This window comes from Abrus precatorius, unplaced genomic scaffold (assembly GCF_003935025.1).
Source record: "Abrus precatorius isolate BTA unplaced genomic scaffold, Abrus_2018 Scaffold10, whole genome shotgun sequence".
Taxonomy (NCBI): Eukaryota; Viridiplantae; Streptophyta; class Magnoliopsida; order Fabales; family Fabaceae; genus Abrus; species Abrus precatorius.
In genome coordinates, this window is record NW_020874292.1 from 3,927,235 (window position 1) to 3,952,113 (window position 24,879).

The following is a 24,879-nucleotide window of genomic DNA, read 5'->3' on the forward strand; positions in this document are numbered from 1 at the left end:
CCAGGTTGTGTTAGTTGCGCCTTATCTTCTTAAGTTTCAACAACAAAAGAGAAGGTTCCACTCCAACACACACAAACAACCATAACCATCCATCAAACTTTTGGAACCGCCAACAATTAACAACTGTAAACACTAACTGAATTTAGTTATTGCAACTGCCACGTGCACAGAACCCCTTCATAATAATCATCCTTCACCATGGTTCATGTTTCATCCTTGAACCATTCTCATGGGGACCAGCAATTCGAAGTTGAATGCAAATGGAGGAGGAGAGGTTTTGCCTGCAAGAATTCGCCCCTTACTTCATCGCCGAGTCGAGGAGTTAAGAAAACGCAAGAGTGGAACCAATCTACGAGGTGGAGCAGCAGTAGAAGAAGAAGAGGGAACGCTCTCCAAGAAGCAGTTGCTGAAGCACGATGATGAGAACTTTCAATCTTTTGATGAAAATGAAACTGAGAACACTCGACTAGCCGAAAGTGTAGAAAAGCTCTCCAAAGTGGTTCCATTGCCGGTTCCTGAATGTGCCACTCAGGAACAGCGTGATGAATTACACAGTGATCGTGAACTTGGGAAGAAGGTTGAGGGTGAGCTCAAAACAGAGAAGGTGAAGAGTGCAGGGCCACAAACAGAGCAAGCAAATGCAGAACATGGTGGTGATGATGATGACGATGACGAGGAAGATGAGGATGAGATTGAAAGTGGAAGACGTATAGGTCCTGGATCACCCAGCTTCAAAATTTATTGCGTTGAGACCGAGAACAATAAAGAGCAAGAAGAATCAGGTGAGTATTCAAATGAGTTATTACAACATGTCAAACCACAAAATTTAGATATTACTGTATTTATATATGCCTTGCTTTTTTTAAGAGCAAAATTAAACATAAAATATAATTGTTACACGCACTGTAAAATTAAACGGTGCTTGCCATTGACAGATGAAAGTGAAACTGAGAACCAAAGCATTGCGAAGCTACCGAAATCACCCAGTCTTAACAGTGTAGAAAGCTTTGATTCTGCATCAGGGAACTTGGGAAACTCAAACGAGGTAAGCTGCTTTCATTATTTTGTGATACAAGATGGCATTCAGTACGTAACTTCATTTCACAATTTTTTAGAAGAGAAATTATATTATAAATTTAATCATAAAATTTATTAAAATAATAATTTTAGTAAGATATAAAAAAAATATTAAAAATTAAGCTCTTAGCTGTAGGGAAGTGTTGAAACATTCTTCTAAGTTCCATTCCCCAAACGGGATAATAAAGACCAGAACAAGGGCTATTATTGTGCATTTGATCTCACGGCCTCTTGTTATTGGATGCTTCAGATTGTGGAAATCCCATCAATTCCGAACAGAAAAGGACCTAAGAAAAAGAAATTCGGGGCTATGAAGAAGAATATACTGAACGTCAAGAATCTGAATATGAATCGAATGAACCAAATGTTGGCCTGCACCGGCAATGACAGAAGAAATCTTCTTTCAGATGACTGATTGCAACACTACACAAGGAGATAAAAAATGAAAATAACGAACCCATTGTACCATTTTTCTTTTTCTTTGTATGCATTTATAGGGCTCTTTTTTTTTTCTCAATTTCTTCTAAACCTCATCTGGTTGGTGGCATATCATTAATCAGTGTAGAAAGTAACCAGCTTACCTTTTTAAAGTACAATTTATATTTGTGTTTCATTCGTTAATTTAATTATGTAACTCGAATTATTCTCTATCAAACAAGCTGCCGGTCAGAGGACCTTTAATCAAACAACTATAACAAAAGTTGTTAAAAATCTATTACACAGAGAGGCATAGGATTCATTATCCTCGGTTATCATATTTAGAAACTTATATTACTTAATAAATTTTCACAAAATATTTAATAACTTTTTACAAAATCTAAAATTAATCAATCTATATATTGAATTATCTAATATTCTATTTATAATCATATATATTAAATTTTACATAATTTTGATATTTATAGATATTTTATTCAAAATTTGATTTTTTTTATATTTTAAAAATATGTCACTTGTTAAAATGAAATAATATGATAAAGTATTATTTAATTTTAATTTTATATAAATTTAAAAGATTTAGATTGATCAAATTTAAATTTTATAAAAAATTATTAAGTGGTGTAAATGCTCAAGTTTGACACTCAATATTAATAGATGAATTTTAACTTATATATATATATATATATTATTTAAGTGACTCAATTCTTTTCTTTTTATTTTAACCCAATAATTTGTTAACTATGTACAATCCTCACAATAGTATTTGTTGAAACCCTAACAAATAAAATGGAACTTTTTGCCAATTGAAAAATTAAGCCATGTTATCCCGACCATTTGAACGGATTATCCATATTTGTTATACGTAGATAAAAGAAATCATTGAATGAAGATGTGGAAAATTTCAAAATGTTTGGGTTAGTCAGATATTTGGAGAAGATACAAAATTTTGATAACTTGAAGATTAAATATTTTGAATTCAATTTAAAAAAAAAAAAGATCGTACTAATTTGGATTCATTTTCCAAAAGGAAAAAAATCAGTATATTAACATTTGAAAGAATAAATAAGGTGTTGTGACATATGAGGGGGCGAAAACGCTATGAAGTTATCTTAAAATTTTATAGCTTAATATATAAGTGGTATAAGAGCATGTTTTTTTAAGGATCAAATCTAGTGATCATAACATCTTCAGTTTTATTGAATTAGATTTAATTGTTGCCAATGAATTGATGTAAAACCAATACAAAATCAATTTTAATTTATAGCTAGTTTTATATGACGTTAGAAGCGTTTTAAAATCAAATTTTGACTCTTGTAAACACATGAATACATCAAATACTTAAACTAGTAACGTATAATGTCTTAATTAATGCTCAAATTTCTTATTCTCCATTTATTTTTCCTTACCATATTTACTTCCACAAGATTTGCACAGCTTAATTCAACAAAATTTTAACTAACCATTGGTCCATTTCTTCCCTTATTTGCTTTAACAACTTAATTCTTTTCGACCAAAACTCAAATCCCCCATTGCAATAACTATTTCTTTTTCACCAAGAAAATGACATCAAGCAATGAAAATGAAGTTCTTAATCTTCAAGATGGTAAGCATTTTATTCGATGTTTTTATTCAAACAGGTTCTTGTAACTGCACTGATTTTTAAAAAAGATTAACTAGTTAACTATTGAGATATACAACATGATTAACAAAGACAAATTGAACTCATGTAAATCAAAATCACAACTTACTTGTTATTATGAAGACTCGCATTTTATTTGCTCCATTTCACTAGCTCTTTTGCATTCCGTGATTCTAATATGTTATAGTTGTTTAAACCCACCCAAAATTTGAGAATCTCTCGCAAGTTGATTAACAACTCAAGGTTGCAGCGTTTATTTTAGTTAACAAGTGTGGATTAAGGGAAAATATTTATGCCAGAAGAAAAAAAAAAAGTTTATTTCAAGTTCTTCAAATGAGTTATGAGTAAGACTCTTTGTACACAAAACTTCATCTCCCTTGCTGGCCATTGCTTCACGTTGATTGAAAGAGTATCCTCTGTTTCACAGGTGATGAACGAATAAGTTAATTAGAGGTGTTTCACGTCAATGATTCAAATGATAATTTTAAGATGCAATACGAAAAATATGTAAATGATGATTTAAGAAGGGGTTTTAGGTTTCTAAAATATGAAACAATAAGGAATAAAATGATTAGTAAATCACAAGCCTTGACCATGAGAATCCTATAATGGTCCAGCGATTTACAGTGATTAATACTCACAGTCATTCAAAGCATTTTCATAAATGTGTCCACTAGTTTGAACTCTTGAGGAAATTTAGGATTCTACTACTTAAGAAAGAGTATCTTGGTGAATCAAATTTGAATTAAAAGTTCTGATACTTAATTAAAAGTAAATTAATGAACAAAAATTGAAATTAAATGACGAAATTTTGAAGACTATATTATAATATTTTAAAACTTTACCTTTTACAGTGACATGGTATAAACATTACATCCGACATTTATATATTAGACTTAAATTTGAAAGTTTTACAGCTTTTTACTTCAAGAAAGTATGCGTGAACAAATAACTAGAAGAAAATAAAAAATTATTAAAATTAAGTTGTGAATTTAATTAATGTAAAAAATTAGTGTGCATATGATTGCAACTTTTTTACCTATTTTTTTTTATTATTATTATTATCTCCATTTTTACCTTGAACTTTCGGCCAATGTACAGCAGTGAGAGCAATCCGTTTGGGTTTTTTAATAAGTTGGAGCAAATTTAAAAACAAATCACTAAAAAAAGCTATTTATCCAAAAAAAAAAAAAAAAAGAACAACAGTGAAAAATAGAGTAACTATGTCCTTAGTGTGTCTGCTGTGTAAGAGGCAAAAGCGGCAACAAGTACAAATTAAATACACTATTTTTGGAAAAAAAAAATCTTAAGATAGTGTCACCTGTCTTATTGCAGTAGATTGCCACGTGGCAACTGGCCTGTGTCATAATTTTGTATTCAGGTGCTCCCCGTTTCTCTTTGTTCTTCTCTATGTGCTTTAACAATTTTAAATATTTTCATTAATAAATATCATAAAATATCAACAATCATTATTTAATAACAAAATATAACATAGACAATAAAATAATAGTTCAATAATATATTCTATTATAATATGTCATCATATAAAAATTATATTATGATATTAAACATTATATGAATAATATTTTATTATGGAAATACTGTACATTTCTACAAATAGAATTATTTTTTAATATATGATATGGAAAAAAAAAATCTAACCCTGTCACTGTATTACAAAATTATTACTATGTTTTTTTAACAAAATATATTTACAATATTATTATTGCATCAACATAAATATAATAGCTTAACATGAAAATAAATTAATATTATGAAATTATAACATTAAAATAACATTGAAAATAATATGTAAATTGTTAAGATATTGAATTCTAATCATGAAATATTTATAATAAATTATTTATATTTAATATGTAACATCGGTTCAATTTTTCTTTAGATAATTAACTAATTTTTATTATTAAATTAATAATTATATAAAATATATAACTGTTATTTAATAAAATTTTCAAAACAAATATTTCAAGTAGTAGTATAAATTAAGTGATTTTTATATATTATAACTAATATTTTCTTGTGCACTTCATGACTAGTATCATTAAATTATATTAAAAAATTTAAATAAAAATAAAAATATATTATTTTAATTATAAATTTAAAAATACTAAATATTATAATAATTAATGATAAAAATATTTGCTTATTATCTTAAAAATATTATAATAATTTAAATAGTAAATATTATTAAATCTATTATTATCTTAATAAATATTATCTTAATTTTATTAATTCTATTATTATTACATTAACAAATAATTATTTAAAATTATTTCATATTTTAAAATTAATTTACTTCTTTATTTTAAAGACAATAATTATAAAAATTTATTCATGCATATATTGGTATTAATATTATAAACTTATAGAGTTTATCATAATTAATTTTATAATTAATATTTTATCATATAAATTATAAATTAAAATTATGCTTATTTATTTATTAATAATTTTTTAAAAATTGCAGGTGATAATATGTATATCGTAAAATTCTTGAAATCTTTAAATTTTAATGGATTCCTTTCCATTACTTGCAACTCCAAGATGGAATATCAATTATGCTATATAAGAATATTAATGAAACAAAACTCTTTATGAAAGATAATCATTAAATTATATTAAATTATATCTGTGAAAACTTATATTTAATCATGATCAATTATATGTTATATTGTCTAAAATAATATTAACGAAAGAAATAAAATACTTATTATTAAAGAAGATAACAAATATATAAAATATATAAAAAAATATTTCATTATATTTTTTAATGTAATTATATTTAATATAATAATTTTTTTTATCATATTTATATATTTTATATTTAAATTAAATTAATTTAATAAAAATAAAACAAACTGTGCAACGCACGGATATATTTACTAGTAAATAATAAATATTGCCACACTTGGCCATTTTTTTTAAAAAAAAAATAGTATATTTTATGTGTAAACTAGTTTAGTAAACCGTGTTTATATAAATATTTTATTTAGAAAAAATGTGTAAATAATTTAATAATAAAAAATATTTTTATATTTTAAATTATTATATATATAAATTATTTATAATTTTTAAAAATTATTTTGATTTAATTCTATAATTATAAATAATAAAAAATAAATAATTTTAAAATAATATTTTTATTGTATAGTGTTAAATTTTTAATTAATATTAATATTTTTAAATTAAATACTAGTTTAACATGTTAATTGCTAATTAAACTAATATTAAAGTTAGACAATAGACATTATTCAAAATTTAAAAGAAACAATTTACAACTTTTAAGTTTTGTAGAATAAATTGTAAAAACTATCGTAAAACATTTTAAAAATGAGAATAAAATAAATATTTATTAAGTGAAAAATAAAATTAGAAATTAAAGTAATAATTAATTAGAAATAAACTTTGAATTTGGCTGAATCGAAAGTGCAAATATGTAAACGAAATAAAGAGTTTGGAAAGGTACATGATTGGTCTCAATGCTACAATGTCACTTTCTGTAATAATGTAAGAAAGAAGCCCTTACAAAAATCTGGGTGTGATCCTTAAACAAACTTAATAAAAAAAACTTTATTATATATATAAAGGAAAAGAGAGTCAAACCCATTTGAACAGTGCTAGTTATTGTTTGCCAGCGACATCATTTGCTGGTGCTATTATTAACGTCAGGACATTCTGCAGCAACTAGGTGGCGGTCAAATTTTATGATATCTTCAGATTAAAATAATGAAGAATGAATATTTAAATTTATAATATAACGATAAGTTACAAAATAATTTTTTCTCCTATTTAACTCACCATAAAGAGAATATTTTATTTTTTAAAATTTGTTTATTTTCAACAGAAAAATAAAAAAATTCTCTTATTTAACTCATAATAGGAAAGATTTATTTATTTATTTTCTATTCTCAATAAAAAAATAAAGAATTTATAATTGCCTGATATGGCTTAAAACATAGGCAAATAAAACTATGTTAGTCTTCAATTTTTGATGTACTGAAATTTTATATTATATATATATATATATATATATATATATATATATATATATAAAATATAATATTGTTTAAAACTGACATTAAATTAAAGGTATTTAACATAAAAAAATATATTGTTAATTTCAAGAAGCTGTGTTTGTATGATTTTAGATAATGTTTAATTACAATTTAAGATACTAATTAATATTTAATTATTATATTTAATAAATATTATGTTCTTAGTAAAATGTAATGTTATTAACTGCTTATAATTTATAGAATATTATCAATGATTTTTGCTATTAGTCATTTAGTGAAAAAAAGTGTTATTTTAATTAAACTTGATAAAATGTTGTCCACAGTTAAGTATGTCTGAAGAAAAAAAACTAATTTCATAATTAAAAATTAAAATTTGAATTTATTTATGTAAACTTAGTAGTTAATTTTACATCAAAAATATAAAAAAATAACACAATTATTTAAAACATATTTTACATTATTGATAGTCTTGAATTGATTTTTGTCCGGCTCTTAAATATTATTGAGTCAAGGTTTTTTTTTTCTTTTATCTCAATAAATACTTTATTTGAAAGAATTGTAGCGAGATAATATTCTTAAAATAATTATTTGATAATATACAAATCCATCTCAATATAAAAATTTTGAATATTAAATTTTAAATAATAGAATTTTTTCTAAATATTGTCAAATGAGGACATTTTAAAGAATTAATTTTTTCTAATAATGCCAAATTACTTTTTTTTATATTATGCATTTATTTTTAATTAATTATTAATTTAAAATTTGAATTTTTATAATTTATTTAATTATATTTAATATTATGAATTTATTATAATAAATTAAATAAGTCATTTATTATTTAAAATTTCATCATCAATTATTTTTTAAATTTAAGAATATTTATGTACTATATTTTTAATTAATTATTTTAAGAAATAATTTAATTTGATGATACTCATTAATGCATGAAAAAATACGGATACACAATTAATGAAAGTGTATTTTAAAGAATTTATGAAGTAATATCTTAAAAAATTAATAGTATACTTTAATAATAAACTATTTTCCTATTTTAACAAAAAAAAATGGGGGGAAAACAAAGCTAAATAAATAGCACAAAGCAAGAATCCAAACAGAAGCGTCATTCACCGCACCGGCACAGCAGAAGGAAAAAGGCATTTCAATATTAAAAATAAAAGAACAAAAAGAATTGAAAATCGAACATCACTCGAGCCACACCACTCACTATCATCACTAAGGTGAAAAGCAACAAGCTTTATTCTTGCTTCTTCTGTACAGCACCCAAACGTGAGTGAGTGAGTGAGGGAATGAGTGAGAAACCGCTTATTCTTCTTCTCTTTCACATTTGTTCTTACAGTTACATAAGAAAATAACCGTTCTTTTTAATTTTGTTAGTTTAATTTCTCTCTCTCTCTCCCGTCTGTGACTCATCTCTAGGGTTTGGTAATTGGTGTCAGATTGAAGAAGATGATAGACTTTGCTCGCGTTCAGAAGGAGCTCGTGGAATGCGGCAAGGACGCGGAAGGATCGGGCATCAAAGTGAAACCTAAGAGCGACAACCTCATTCTCTTGATCGGAACCATTCCTGGTCCTCTCGGAACTCCCTATGAGGGGGGCATTTTCCAGATTGATATCACATTGCCAGGTACCATTTTCATTTCCCTTTCTCTCTTTTTTTTTAAATACTCTTTCCCCAATTGTTGTTTTCCCATCACCCTAGGGTTTTCAATTCCCCTCAATTTGGGTTCTTCTTTTTCAATCGCCAATGAGTATTCCCTTTCGCTGTTTTCCTTGCAGATGGATACCCCTTTGAACCCCCCAAGATGCAGTTTGCAACCAAAGTCTGGTATGGAAGGACAATGTTTTTTTTTTTTTTTTTTGTTATGTTTTTCTCTTTGAGGGGTCTTTAATGACCCGGCGTGTGTTGCTGTTAAGAGTGGTTAGGTTTGAAATGGAACTATGAAGCATTTGTTGGGATTTCTTGAAGTGCTTGATCTTGTGAAATATTTGTTTTTCATGTCGAATTTGAATGGAAATAAAAAAGGGGAGAAAGAATTTTTGTCAATGTGGAAAGTAGTTGCACTTTATTGTTTGACATGCCTTTAGTGTAATCCAAGAATGTAGCTAGGGTTTGGATTGGAAGATGATCTTTTCATAAACCTAAGTGTCGATCTATATTTATGGATGATATAGGCAGTTGTCATGCCGTCTTGTGATGTGGTTCTGTTGGTTTTGATTTTGTTATTCATGCCGCAGCAACTCTGTGGGTTCATCTTAACCTAGTAGAGAAGATTAATATGCTGATCGTCTTTGTAAAATAGAGTATGGTAATGTGGTGCATTTCTCGTGGAGATCGGTTGATATTATGAGTTCTATGTTGCATCTGCGTGAATATCTCCCTTTTACTGTATCTCATTTATCATTATACTTGCAAGTTCTGTGGCAAACATGAGGTTTCAATTGCTCTGCATCAGGAAATATCAAAATATATTTGTAGCCTTAATAAAATGAACGATTCCTGTGCATACCAAATTAGTGTGCATTCCTATGACATAGTATTTGTTTGGTTGATTAATTCTTTGATTTTATTGTGCATGTTAAACATTGAAGGCACCCTAATATCAGCAGCCAGAGTGGAGCTATTTGCCTTGACATTTTGAAGGACCAGTGGAGTCCAGCACTCACTCTGAAGACTGCTCTTCTTTCTGTGCAAGCACTTCTCTCTGCTCCTCAGCCTGATGATCCTCAAGATGCTGTTGTGGCGCAGCAGGTTTGATTTGTTCTGTTGTTTAGTTATATCCAAAGGTTGTTTAACACAAGAGTTTACGGAAACTCTTGTAGTGTCCGTAAACTTGACTCACAAACTCGCAAGAGTTTACCTCATGTAAAAATAATATTTAATGAGCCATAATAATGAAACAAAGCACGATAACAAAGTTAAAAACATACTTAAATAGCCAAATTGTATAATGAAAGTGTGATTTTGGTGCCCTAATTCCTATTGTGGAAAGGGAAGAAAAATGGTGCCCTAATTCCAAACAGTGTTGATTTGGTGAGAAAATATGATTTTCCTTTTGTTTTGCTAAACTTGTAGACTTGGATGTAAACTTGTGAGTTTATCCAAGTTCATTCAAGGTTACCTGTGTTTGCCTACGTTTATCTAAAAATGAGTTTACATGTGATTTGGCATGATTTTCTTACATGCAATTGTCTCATGTGTTTAGGAGTTAAACACAAATTCAACCACCATGGTTATATCTCTTTCTTCTCATACGCTGTATGTGTGGAACTGCCAAAGCACAGTATATTGAAGATTCTATACCTGTCTAGATTTTACTTGATCAACTTCTGTTAATATTGCTTATTTTTTCAAGTCCTTCTGTCTTTATAAAGCAGTGTCTATATATGAATCATGCAGTATCTGAAAGACTACCAGACATATGTTAGCACTGCTCGCTACTGGACAGAAAATTTTGCCAAGGCCTCGTCTCGTGGGATTGAAGATAAGGTACCAAGTTTGTTGCATTTTTTGTTATTGAAATATGGATGCACATTATTGAGCATATTTTAATTTGCCTGACCAATTAGTGATATTTTTGTAACATTCAAGACAGACATGCATTACTTTCTTAGATGGGTTTGTTTTTGATATGTTGGCAGTTGAGGTTATTGTTTTACACAAGCATATTGTTTTATTGTTTTGTTGTTAACAACTTTATTTGCTGAAGAAATTTTAATAATGATCTAGTTAATATATATTATTTTATTAGTAGTGCCTTTATGATAATTTTATAAGAAAATGATGAATCCAAAAGTTTTATTTGTAATCAATTATAATTTTATACCAAATTTGTGTTTTGAATTTGAAGAATGACTTGCATTGACAAGCATAACCTATTTAAGAATAATGATGTACTTTTTATTTGTTAGTGTCAAATTATGAAATTTAAGCTACTTTGGTAATTATTTTAATTTCCATTGCTAATGAATTAATTATGACAACATTTATATATCATAATTTATAACGCTTGCAATTTGTTTTCAATTTGGTGCAGGTACAGAAACTAGTTGAGATGGGATTTCCTGAAGCTCAAGTAAGGAGCATTTTGGAAGCTGTTGGTGGTGATGAAAACTTGGCTCTTGAAAGGTTGCTGTAACCTCAAGTGTGAGATATCGACTAAAGCGTGTTGATGACGGTGAAGTTTAGGATGACATATCGCCATATGATGTTGGAAACATATAGACAAAAACGGTTAATTGAATATAAAGTAATATAAATATACTTGGCATATCGTATAGTTTTGTTTTACTCTGCCTTCTTTTTTCTCCTTGGAAACTTTGGTACTCGACATTTTCCTAATGTTTTATCAGGGTATGAAATTAAATACCTTACTGGTAAGGTTTCTGCTCGTGGATCCAAAGAGTTAGTTGAGGGATGAAAGGCAAATAGATTGATGATTTTGTCGGAAGTTTGCTTTATTCATTTCAACAATATGTATTCTAAATGTGATGTGAAATGCCGGTATTATATATTTTGCTTTCGGCCTGCAAATTATTTAAATTAAGTGCCTGTACATAAATGAATCTTTGTGTTGCATTTGGGGCTGGGGCAAATCGATATGCATTCCGCATTAATCCATTACTTGCGATCATTAATGAAATTAAACCAACACAAACACCAGAAGCAACAAATACAATTCCCTGTTAGTAAGACGTTAAAATCAATGAACTCATTGTCTTCGAAGCCATGATAAATATGATTATTACTTTGTTTAACGTGAGTTTAAAGATATATAACAAGAATCTATATTTACATATAGTATTTTTTTAAATTGAAAGTTACAAAATACTATGATATTTAATGTATTCGTAACATTAAATGTAGGGTATTTTAACATTACCGGTTTAATGGGTTTAAATTCAATCTTCATTCAAACTACATTTTAAAAAAAATCAGATAATTAGAATTAGTTTAGAAATAGGCATATTGCATTTGAAAATTGGATGTAAATCCATATCCACTTGGATTGCAATAGATTTAAACTACGTTTTTTTTACTTTCCCTTTCGAGTCATATTCATAGTTTACCTTTCTTCTTTGTACCTATCATCCCTAATTTGATTTAAAGACACAAATTGGCCCCCTTTTTCTTTAATCCAAGCATTTCATGACTCAAGTACTATTTGGAGGGAAGCTAGTGATATTTGTGTTGTATTTTGAATTGCACATACATACATAGCAAGAAGATCTAATTAGCAGGCACCTACCTTTGTGGAGAAATTTGTTGACCTATTTTATTTGTTAATTTTGAGATTGTTCATTCATAAGTTTTATACACTCCACCTGTAAGTCAATGTTGTATCAATTCTTTGTGCATGTGTGCTTAGATGCTTCGGTATACGTATTTCCAGTATCTTGGTAAATTGTTGGCTTCTCCTATATTCATTTGTTCTCACGAGTGTTTAACGGGCGTTGATTGCTTAGAGTTAATTTATCATTTGTTCTCTTATGGTTATGAAATCTCTTACTCAGCATTTTCACAGTACTGAATTTCTTAATCATTATACTTTAAAAAGAGATACAACGAGTTATAAAATAAATTTTATAGTGAACCAAATTTTGTTTGAAAACTTGTTTATGATATTATTAATGTGAAAATTTTTAAAATTTCATATTGCTTGTAAACCTCATAATAAATTAGATACACGACTATTCTATTATACGGTCTAATGTGAGTTAATATACCTTAAAATGATACAACATAAGTTATAAAATAGATTCGACAATGAAACAATTTTATTTATTTTTATAACATTTAAATGATATAATTTTAATAAATTTTATTATTTATTAATTTTTTATTACTTCAATTTAGACAAACTAACTAGAGTTGGTTCAAATAATTGGAATTTGACAAATTTTTCTCAGTACAAGAACTTAAAAAAATTCTGATACAAAATGTTATGTTTTATTGATGGAATTAAATTTAATTTTAATATTTTTAAAAATAATTTATATTATCACTTATTAATAATATAGCATCTATTGAGAAAAATCACGTCATATACTAACTCAAAATAATTAGTAATGTAAGATAATAATAAAATTTATTTAAAAATAAATATTTTTACGGACTAAAATAAACTTAGAAGATCAAAAATTAAATTTAATAATATTTAAAAGAACTATAAACATTTAAATCAAATTTTTTATTTAACAGTTTTCATCTTTTACTTGCTTCAACTTTTATTTGCTTTGTAACAAAACATTTTATTTTTAATCCTTGTTGGTCAAAAAATTGAAGTTTGAAATCAAAGTTAAAATTTGATATTTAAAAGTCCTTTTAGAATGGAGTTTCAATTTTAAGATTCAATTCTATAGAATCGTTGTATAGCTAAAATTAATAGTAAAAGCCCCAATTTTATTTAAAATTATTTTCGTTTATTTTGTGCATTTGATTTGATTTTTATTCTTATTTACTTTTAGAAAAAATAAAACATTGAAGACCAAAATGTATGAAAATTATAAAATAGTAAAAGTCGTAATTTTTTTCTAAAAATTTGAAACAGCTGGTGGCAGGCAGGACTTACCCCGGCATCTATTGAGGATCAAATTTTGAAGGTGCTTATGATTAAAATAAAGTAATTTTATATTAGTTAATTTATTCGATGGGTGCTTATGATTTAGTTTTTTTTTATTTAAAACAAAATTAATTTACCAGAAAATATTTAATTTAAATAAAATATTTAATAATATTGTATAAGTTGTGATAGTTTTATCATTTTAAATTCTTATATTTTCTATAATTTTTTATTATTTTAAATTATAAAAAATTTGCTCTAAAATATTAACATAGTAAGATGTCTTATTATTATTAGACAAAATTACTCTTTTTGTCCCTTAACTTTAAGATAAGATTTACTTTCGTCCTCTAACATTTTTTTTAGTCTTTTAATTTTTACAAAAGTTTGAAATAGGTCTTTTTTTGTTAAAAACTCTAATTCTGTTAAAAAAATTTGTCATTTTGTGCTACGTGTACTATGTCACTGTTCATCATCTTCTCCATCATATCACTGATTTTGTTTCTGGCACTTTTTCTTTTTTCTTTTCTCCTTCATCTTCATCTTCTTATACTTAAAACTCAATTTTCTTGTCAAATAATTCATATTCAAAGTTAAAGAACAGTCTTCCCTAGCCATATTTTCTTCTTCTCTTCCTAAAATTCTTTTGATCTAAATGTCTCTATAATATGATTAAAAATATTTATGCCCCCATTAAGTACCTAGTTTGTTGATTAAAAAAATTAAGTCACATTTTATTCAGTTAAATCTAGGGCTTATATTTGATAAACCAATTAATTTTTAAAAGGATTAAATATTTTTGTAGTTTATTTTTTCAGTGGAAATGACAAAGGAGTTGCAGTGGGAGAAGGAATGTATGTGAGGTAGAGACCTGGAAGGAGTGTCGATAAGGGTAAGAGGAACGAAATTGGGGTACAGATAATGGGGTAAACAAGTTGGGGGATGCACTTACAGCTATGAGTATGGATTTTCCTATGCCTCCATCACCAGTGATGACGATTCTAACTCCCCTATGACCACCGGAGTTGGATGGACCTACAATTGCAACAAACTACAAAATAAATGTAAACGAGCGTTTAAACTCAAAGTCAATGGTGGCATAAATTTTTCATTAGAGAAGAGGAAAACAAGATGACCGAACTTCTATGAAAAATGAAAATTAAAAAGTTAGGTTATTTATGGTTTGGGATTTAGGGGTGGGTATTTGGTGTTAATGACAAGAAGATAAAGTTTTAAATATAAAAATATAAGATGAAAGGGAGAAGGAAGAAAAAAATATATCAGAGATAAGATAAGAGATTTACGGAAAAAGACAATGAACAATAACACACAATACATGTGATACAAAACGACAAAACTTTTTAATAGAGTTAGGGCCTTTAACAAAAAATGATCTATTTAAAATTTTTGTAAAAGTTAGAGGACTAAAATAAACTAAAAAAAAGTTAGAGAACGAAAATAAATTTTATCCTAAAATTAACGGACAAAAATAATAATTTTATCTTATTATTCTTATTAAAGACTCTGAGATAAGAAGCGATGCTAGTATAGCTTATAACAGAGGTAAAATTGTCTTTGGTGTTATTCAATTTAAAGAATCAACACCAAGGTTTAATAAATTTTTTAGTAATTTATTTGTTTAGTTGTTTTTAAATTTATTATGTAGTTTTAAAAATTTATTATTTTCACTAAAATAATAATATTATTTGTAGTTATAATTTAAATTATTTAAAAATTGTATAATATATAAATAATTTATTTTAATTAAAATTTATTAAAACATATTTAAAGCAACTTTAACTTTGTAAATAATTTTAATTATTTAATTTATTATTATTATTTATTAATTATTTTGTTAAATTTAATTATATATGAATATGTGAATATATTAAAATAATATTATTTGTAATAATAATTGGACTAATATTTAATACTTCAAATTTAATAATTTAAATTCTATTGGTATGTTATATATCTAATGCAAGAGAAATTAAATTATAATTATTGTATATTAGAATGGTAGAATTAATGAAATAAATGAGTGTTACTTTTGAAGGAAATAAAAAAAAATAACTCAAATATAATATGAGATAACTTTTGATACGTTAGAAAAAAAAAAATTATACGAGTGTTTAACAATATATATTGATGGATATAATATATAACGATGAATATGTTGATTGCATGATAAGTGTGTTAATATTAGAGGAGTACAATTTAGTTATATGCAGATATTACTTCTTTTGATGAAAGTTTATATGTTTGTTCACAATTAATTGTCTTAATTTTATCAATTGCACGTGTTAATGTTAGTAATGATGATTAGTATGCAAAAGTATATATACTTACAAATTACTTTATTCATATCTTTTACAATTTTAAAATATACATGTTTACGTCAAGAGAAGTACATAATAATGCAAGAAGTAATTGCAATGAAGGATTTAAAAATGAAGATGACAATGATAATGATAATAAAGATGAAAATAAAGGAAAAATTCTATTAGACAATTCTTCTAATACTGGTTTGAAAAAAATTTTGATTTGATTTTGAATATACCATAAAATCCACAAGAATCATGTATTTATGTCAAATTAATAAGTTAATATTTATATTTATTTATAAATAACAACAAATAATAATCATGTGGTTGCAGTGCATGTGTGATTAGAACTCTATTTTAAAATATAAGTCCATAATATAGTTATATTAATTAGGAACATTTTGATTAATAAACAAAAATTTTAAATTTGCATAACTTTGAAACATGTAGGGAGAGAGATACATTATATGTTGATGAATTATTTGACTCTAAAATAAATGTTAAAGTGGCTATAAAATATTTTTACATTATATCTTTGAAATTTTTAAAATATTAAAATTAATTTAGTCAATATAAAATAAGTAAGAAAAGAAACTAAGATTAAAAATAAAAGTTGTAGGTTGCCTTTGCTAGCACAGTTATTATGGAAAGCTCAAAGCTCGAAATGATATTGTTAATTATCAACAATTGCTAATGTGTACACATGGAGGATGTAACAAAAAAAGGAAGCAAAATTAAATCGAAACACTAACTTTGAGCCATTGCAAATCAACTCACACCAAATACAGTTTTAGTTTTATAAACCCCCACTCACTTAAAACAGGATTATGCTATTTTTCGAATAGAGAAACAGATTAAATAACGCAAAACAAATGAGCATATGTAATATTTATAGGGCTTTATTCATCATAAAGCTCAAAGTGTAGACGCTAACATAATTTCAAATAATAAGCGAAAATTAAAACTTTCGCATACAAAAACAAAATGTGGATAATAGAGATAAATAAATCACATTATACTTCCAAAAATTATGAATTGAAACTGATAGGGATGGTTAACATTCTCTCACTTGGTCCATTAATCTCATTATCAATCATAATAAGAAACTAAATATATAAATCATGGTGACAATTCCTCTAATGGTGAGTATTATCTTCCATGTATCACAATATATCAAGTCTCTCAACATTAGCTTTTAACTTAATGAATAAACCACATGTTTACTCAAGGTAAAAACTACATGAGAATAAATAAATATGTGCACAAAATAAATAAGAAACATCAAAATCGAATAAGAGTCTTATCAAAATAATAAAAACACCTATAATAATCATCACATCATAGAACCAACTCCTATTCATACTACATGATCCTTAAAATTCTTTGGTAGCATGCTTTTAGTCAAAGGATCAACAATCATCAAATAGTGCTAACATGCTCAATGACCACTTTCTTTCTCTTAACAAGTTCTCTTATGGCTAACTATTTAATATTGATGTGTTTATTTTGACTTTTACTCTTATTATTATTAGCTATAAATACTGCAAAAGAGTTCTCACAGAACAACTTCAATGTCCTAAAAATAAAGTCCACAATTCTAAGCTCAAATATAAAACTCTTCAATCATACATCATGTAAGATAGTCTCAAAACAAGAAACAAACTCAACTTCTATAGTAGAAATAGTAGTCAAAGTTTGTTTCGCATTGCTCCAAGATACATTTTCACAAGTTAGCATAAAAATGTAACTATATGTAGGTTTCCTAGTATCAAAGTAGCCAACAAAGTTTGAATTAAAGTAGCCTATCACCTCCAAATTATCAGTCCTTCTGTACATGAGCATGTAATCATTTGTTTTTTTGAAGATATCTCATTACCTTCTTTGCAGCTTTCTAATGGTCAATACCTAGATTACTCTGATATCTTTCTAAAACTCCAACAACAAAAGTAATGTTAGGTCTAGTGTAAACTTGAGCATATATAAGACTTCAAACAATTGAAGCATGTGAAATATTTTTCATGTGTTCCCACTCAAGGTCATTTTTTTAGCATTGAATCAATTCAAGTATATCACCTTTTATAATGGAAGCTACAATTGGCGAACAATTTTTCATACTAAACATCTCTAAAAATTTGTTGATATAGGTCTCTTGAGACAAACCTAAAATGCTTTGAGATTTTTCTCTATGGATCTTAATGCCTATACCATAAGATGTCTCATCTATATCGTTCATATCAAAGTTCTTTATGAGAAATTGTTTCACCTCATATAGTATATATACATATGATTAGTGATAAGTATGTATTTATGCCTTATTTTACAGTCCATATATTCATGTTTGATCTTTATTTTATTTAGGTTTTACACTAATTTACATGTTAATTGTGATTTTTAGTATGAAGAGGGCACAAGTGAATTTTGGATGTGTTTTGGGCCCAAATTGATGAAAGATCAGAGCTTCGCAGCAGTCAGTATGCCTAGACCCTTTCAACAAGCATGGGATGCTTCGAGCCCATGTATGGTCGTGTTTATGGCCTTGCACGATCCTACTTATATGTGGGAACCCCTATTATGAAAAGCTTTTAGGGTTTTCAAATCCTATAAAAGAGAGACCAGAGGCATCCTGTTTTACACTATTGACATTTTGTCTTTTGCTCTTTGATAAACCTCTCATCTGATCTCTTTTACATAGGATCTCTGGCATACTCTTAACAAGACTTGGAGCTTCAAACGATCGTACTTAAAAATTGAAAACTCATCTTATTCTACTTTATTTTTCTCTATGGCTTTATTTATGATTGTTTCAGTTCTTTTTTTTAGTATGAGTAACTAAGTTCTTAACTAGGGTTATGAGAACTATTATTCATAAATTTATAGGATTTTGAAATTTGAATATATATTTGATTTTCGTTCTTGATTAGCTTTTATCCTATTGTACATAATTATAATCCTAATTAATTATATTGTCAAGCGACCGTACCTCGATTAGTTAATGGACTATAGGATAAAATGAGACAAAAGATTAAGTAAACCAAATCAATCTTTCTCTTTCAATCGTTATTAAATTAACAAGTTTATATATTTTTTAAGCTTTCTTGAATTAATATCTTGCATGATCATTGAGGAATTAATAATAATTGTATGAATGATTGGTAATTATAAGAAAATTAAATATAGAGTTAAACGAAAAAATGACGTAAAGGATTGAATGAAAAAACTCATATGCCCTAAATTTAATCAAGACGTGTATTGTATTTTTTGTTCTTAGTTTTTATAATTGATTTTATAAATTTTTGTTTTAATTAATTTCATATCTTTGAAGCTCAAACAATTGATTTAGAAAATTTTTAGTAATTAGAAAATAATCCATGTGAAACGATATTTTAGGAACTTATTTTAGAACCCTTTATTACTTTTCAATGGGTACAGTTGCCCATTGAACAAGTTTTTGGTGCCGTTAATAGGAATTACTTTTTCAATATTGAGAAAATCTTGAATTTAATTGATTTGAGCAATTCGTGTTTTGCTTTATTTTAATTTTATTTTGTTTATTTTTAATTTGTTTTTATTTTATTTTATTTTTATTTTTTATTTATAATTTTTTTAGTGCATGTTCACTCGTTCTAAATGTTTTACAGCTTGTTTATTTGATCCAAAAATTGAGAGAATAACGTGTAGACAAAGGAAATAAGTGAGAGAGCAAAGAATGATAGAGGGAATGAGATCAATTCAAAATTACCTGACACCCACTACTAGAGGCATTATTAGAAGCATCACGACTCTTAACGTGGAGGCCAATAATTTTGAATTGAAACCAACACTCATAACCATGATTTAGAACTCTATACAGTTTGGAGACATGCCCAACGAAGATCTCAATCTCCATCTGACAAAGTTTCTCCGATTGACTGATATCATCAAATACAATGGAGTCTCCAATGATGCTTGTTAATCTATAATATATTTCACCCATCTTTGAAGATTTCTAGTATTTTGTATGGGATGACCTTGACTACTATGTAAGAGTGGTGATGCAACTTGATCTTTGACTTCTTAGAAAATAATCATAGTCACGAGTTGTAGACCACCACTCTATTTCCCACTCAAAATTCATGGTGTAAGATGTGCTTGTTATGCCACTTCTTGGTGTACTGCTTGTAAACTTTGGCATTTTCATATGATGTAAAGTGCATCTCATTCATTTCATTAAGTTGCAACAATCTTTTCTCACTTGTAAACTGCAAATCAAAGTTGAAAAACTTCAAAGTCCAATGACTTTGTACTCTCAACAGGTAAGGAGATAAGGAGACATGCTAATAAAAATTTTAAAGACTAATCATTTTTAGAATTATTTTTAGAAGTTCAAAACGTAGTATCTACGAGTTAAAGACCAATCATTTTTAGAATTATTAACTTTGTGTTCTAAGATTTTTTTCAACTCTTTATTATACATCTCAACTTATCCACGAGTTTGAGGATAGTATGAAGTGATAACCATGTAAGTGACATCATATTTTACTAAAAGGTTTTCAAATTTTTTATTACAAAAATAGATGTTACCATCACTAATGATTGCTCTATGGATTCTAAATTTTGTAAAAATATTTTTTTAGAAACTTTGTAACCCATTTAGCATTATTAGTAGGTAATGTCATAACTTCCATCCATTTGGAAACATAATTTACAACAACCAAAATATACATATTATTAAATGACTTAGGAAATAGTCCTATAAAATTTATACCTCAAACATTAAATGATTCACAAATCAAAATATTATTGAAGGACATGTCATTTCTTTTAGACACATTGTCATTCCTTTGATATTTAACACAAGATTTTGCAATTATGAGCATCTTTAAAAAGTGTTGGTTAGTATAAACTACTTTGCAAAACTTTTTGAGCAATCTTAGTATTAAAATGACCTTTTGTCTCTTTAGAATGAAAATGGTCAAGAATAGTAGTAGTTTCACTCTCAAGAAGACACCTCCTAATCAAATGATCCTTACAAACTCTAAACAAATAAAGTTCTTCCCACTCATCAACCACAAATTAACCTTTCTCTCAATTTAAAAGTAAGTTGATCTCCTTACATCTTTGCAAAACTAAATCAAGATTATGCAGATAACTATAAAAAATTAACATCATACACAAAAAATCGTCAATAAAAATTTTAATATAATGCTCTAATAAATTAGAAAACAAAGCCATTATGCATATTGGAAAAGTAGCAGGAGAATTATATAACTCAAATGAAAAATGTTTATATGAAAAAGTACCATAAGGTCAAGTAAAAATTATTTTCTCTTGATCTTCTAATGTCACAAGTATTTGTATACAATTGAATTATTCATCCAAATAACAATAAATTTCATGTTTAGGTAACTTTTCTAACAATTAATCAATAATTGGCAAAGAAAAGTGATCTTTGTGGGTGGCCTCATTAAGCTTCTGTAATCTATGCACATACGCCACTTAATTTCCTTTACAACAATGAGTTCCTATTGCTCGTCTTCCATAACTGTAGTTTCTCTTTTCTCTAGTACAACCTTCACAAGGCTTATCCAATGGCTATCAAAAATAAGAAAAATAATATCAGCATTAAGTAACTTAATTACTTAATTTTTCACTATTTTCTTTAGACTGAGGTTGAGCCTCCTTCAAGATTGCATCTTTGCCTTGAAATTTCTTCTAAGTGAATTCAATGGGTGTGTATTAAGGGATTAAAGCCCTTAATATTATGAATGCTCCATCCAAACGTTTCCTTATTTTTTCTTAAGACTTTCAGCAACTACTCTTACATGACACCTATCAATTCAAGAGAAATTATTACATGAAGAGAAGAAAGAAGAGAAATAAAGATATATTTAAGGTTAAAGGAAAGAGGTTTAAGCTCCAGCTCTAAAGGCTCCTTTATGGATAGCTTAGACTTTTGCAGGACATGTTCTCCTAAATCTTCAAAGTAATTAGGTGTTGGCCATCTTCCTATAGTTCCTCTTTCCAAAGATAGAATTTTATCTATTACTTCTTTAGATTCTAATAACACATCTCTCTTAACTACAAAAATCTGCTTCAAAGCATCTTCCATCAACTACACAAAATCTAAAGAAGGGGAAGTAATATTCATAGTGCTAATTACATTGCAAGAGTTAAAACTAGAGGGATGGTTAAGATAATCAAAGATTTTAACAACATTTATAATGGTCTTAAAGTTAGTTTATCTTACTAGATGTCTATAATGGTCTTTCTTTTGGGTAAGAAGGGTCTACCTAGGGTGATAGGAACCTTGTCATTCTCTACCATCTCTAGTACTATGAAGAATAGTCACATAATTTGCAGTACTCTTCGGGTACATGATACAAGTGTATGTGGTATGCTACCTTACTAAGTTTGTGGTATGTGGAGGATATACATAGTCGGTATGCCATTTAGGTACGTGGTACGCTAAAAAATATTAATTAGTACACTATCAATAAAAGAATTATATATCAATCAATGCAACAACTTTTATAATATAAATTTAATTAAATATCATTTATACATAAAATTTAGGTTAGCAAGAATTAATATTAAATGGCAATGCACTATATTCAGGGTACCATGACAAAATTTGCATAAAACATTCAACATAAGTGTTTTCAATTTACTAGTACAAAAAATAAACGTTATTAAAAATTGCTAGCCCAACATCCTCATGCAATTTTTATAAATCATATGTCATATTACTCTATAAAACACTACAAGACCAAATTATAAAAATGAAAAGTAAAGATAAACTAAACAAAAAAACTGAACAAGGTATTTGTAAAGAAGCAAAGAACAAAAATAAAAAGCTTCAATTGTAGTTTTTTATTCCTCTCTTAGTGATACTTTTGGCAACAACTTCTTTCATTTCTTTTCTTTTCTCTTGCACTTTTTCATTTATGTTTATATAGAACTCCCATAGTCCCATTTCATATCTTCTAGTCCTATAGAAGACTCCTCTAAGCAAGTGTAATATGGATTTACATCCTATTTTTTAGAAGAGCCATGCTTGTAACTTTCAGAAAATTGAGACTGCAAGTGAATATTTGAATGAATAAAGACTAGTTTATTAGCTCTTACACAATTAATTTTATTCCTGTTCACATTGTGAATACATACAAGAATTTTTACTCCAAGCTCTTTCAACTGTTGAGAGTTTTGAAGTTTTAGATCCATAATTAGACCACTAGTCAATGGCATCCATACTTGCAGCATCCATTTGAGCTGCAGACATAACAGACAATCATTTCTTTGTGTGAAAATTAACAAATTGTTTACGTAACAACTTTTGCTTCTCTGAACTTTCAGTTATCTTTTCAAATGCTTACATTACTACAGTGACTACCTTTTTATCTTGTCATACCACTTGGAGCTGGTGTCCCAAGATGATGTAAATAATTAAATCTGGAGGTTAATGCAAAACTCAAGCAATGAATTGTATAATTCATTTTTTTCTACCTTGCAATAATTATAGTCTTCATTTAAGCACAACAAGATGCATATTTGTTTCTTTTCATTATATCTTAGACTTCCCCCAGCATCATAACCATCTTTTCATAAAATTCTCTCATTTTTTACCCTTCACCATTAACAAACTTGATTAATCAATATCATATCAAAATCTTCACTACCAATTGTTTCAGCAATTAAGACACCCGTTTTTCTTATGTTTTCATCTCCTTGTTTAACTCTTTTTTTTTTTTTTTCAAAACTAAAGAACAATAGTTGTAATAAGAACTTCTCTACACTCAAATAACCACCTAAGTAAAATATAATGTGAGGCAAATCTGGTCTTTGCAACCTTTAGCAATTCAAGCATTGAATTTGCTCTAAACATAGTTAAAGATTGACTATGATTAACTGTGTACTTTACTATAGCCTTTCCTTTTTTGTACGTGTTTTGCAACCACTCAAATGCTTTAAAAAAGTCTTTGAAAATTAAATTTAAAGTGTGAACAACATAGGGGGACTAGCAATCCCAATTTTTTCAACATTGAAAAATTCATCAGCATACATAAACATTAATACTCTACTATTAATAGCAAGCACGTTCATCAGTGGCTTGTGTTTGACATTGCCTCGTCCATCAGAAGTGATAAACACTCCTTGATTATACCAAGTGTCTTTCATTGGAGCTAAGTCTCGATATTTCTTTAGCATTCATCTAACAGAACTGTTCTTGCCTTTTCAAAAGAACGAGACTTGTAACCTTTAGAGTCATTATTAATGGCTTGGACCATCTCTACAAATTGCGGATTTCTCAAAACATTAAATGGAATTCTATTAGCATACAACTCTCTCATAACTTTTATATCAACATCAGCTCTTTCTAAGAGGTGAAAAGCATCTTAGTAGGCATGAAACATTATCCACTTTATTTTTTGCTGATAGTGGAACACTTCAGAGATGAACTGACACCAAATTTCTCTGCTTCTCGAGCTCTTTTTCTTAGTTATTTGTACGCTTCCCTATCCTTCAGCATTGCTAGACATCATTAGATCCTCATTTTCTTCCCTGGTGGAGCACCAAAAAATTGATAATGAATTTTGGTATAACTACTCAAGTAGGAATTTTTGCAGTGCTTTCACGTCCAACTTTTAGCCCCTCTCAGATTTTTGGTAGTGACACTAACATCAATGTAAATAACTTTTTTGGCCATAGGTGGCTTTGTTGCTTTTGTGCATCCACTTAATGCTTCTATCAACTTTTTTTTTCACTTTGCAGGCCTTCATATTCTTCATCCTTGCTAGATT

At 27.5% G+C, this 24,879-nt stretch overlaps 2 protein-coding genes across 3 annotated transcripts; both read left to right on the forward strand.

Annotated features, from left to right (window-relative positions):
- Nucleotides 1-229: 229 nt before the first annotated feature.
- LOC113868563 (rRNA-processing protein EFG1-like) lies at nucleotides 230-1,492 on the forward strand. The gene is made up of 3 exons (XM_027504250.1): nucleotides 230-782; nucleotides 936-1,045; nucleotides 1,328-1,492. The coding sequence occupies exons 1-3, from the start codon at nucleotides 230-232 to the stop codon at nucleotides 1,490-1,492; spliced, it is 828 nt and encodes a 275-aa protein (XP_027360051.1).
- Nucleotides 1,493-8,358: 6,866 nt separating this feature from the next.
- Nucleotides 8,359-11,724, forward strand: LOC113848346 (ubiquitin-conjugating enzyme E2 27). Of its 2 annotated transcripts, none has more exons than XM_027477814.1 (6): nucleotides 8,359-8,488; nucleotides 8,655-8,842; nucleotides 8,995-9,043; nucleotides 9,808-9,967; nucleotides 10,616-10,705; nucleotides 11,253-11,542. In XM_027477814.1, the coding sequence occupies exons 2-6, from the start codon at nucleotides 8,665-8,667 to the stop codon at nucleotides 11,352-11,354; spliced, it is 579 nt and encodes a 192-aa protein (XP_027333615.1). In that variant the 5' UTR covers nucleotides 8,359-8,488; nucleotides 8,655-8,664; the 3' UTR covers nucleotides 11,355-11,542. The 2 variants fall into 2 exon arrangements, with proteins under 2 accessions (XP_027333615.1, XP_027333622.1); XM_027477821.1 differs by having other exon boundaries at nucleotides 8,396-8,484; nucleotides 11,253-11,724.
- The last annotated feature ends 13,155 nt before the right edge of the window (nucleotides 11,725-24,879 follow it).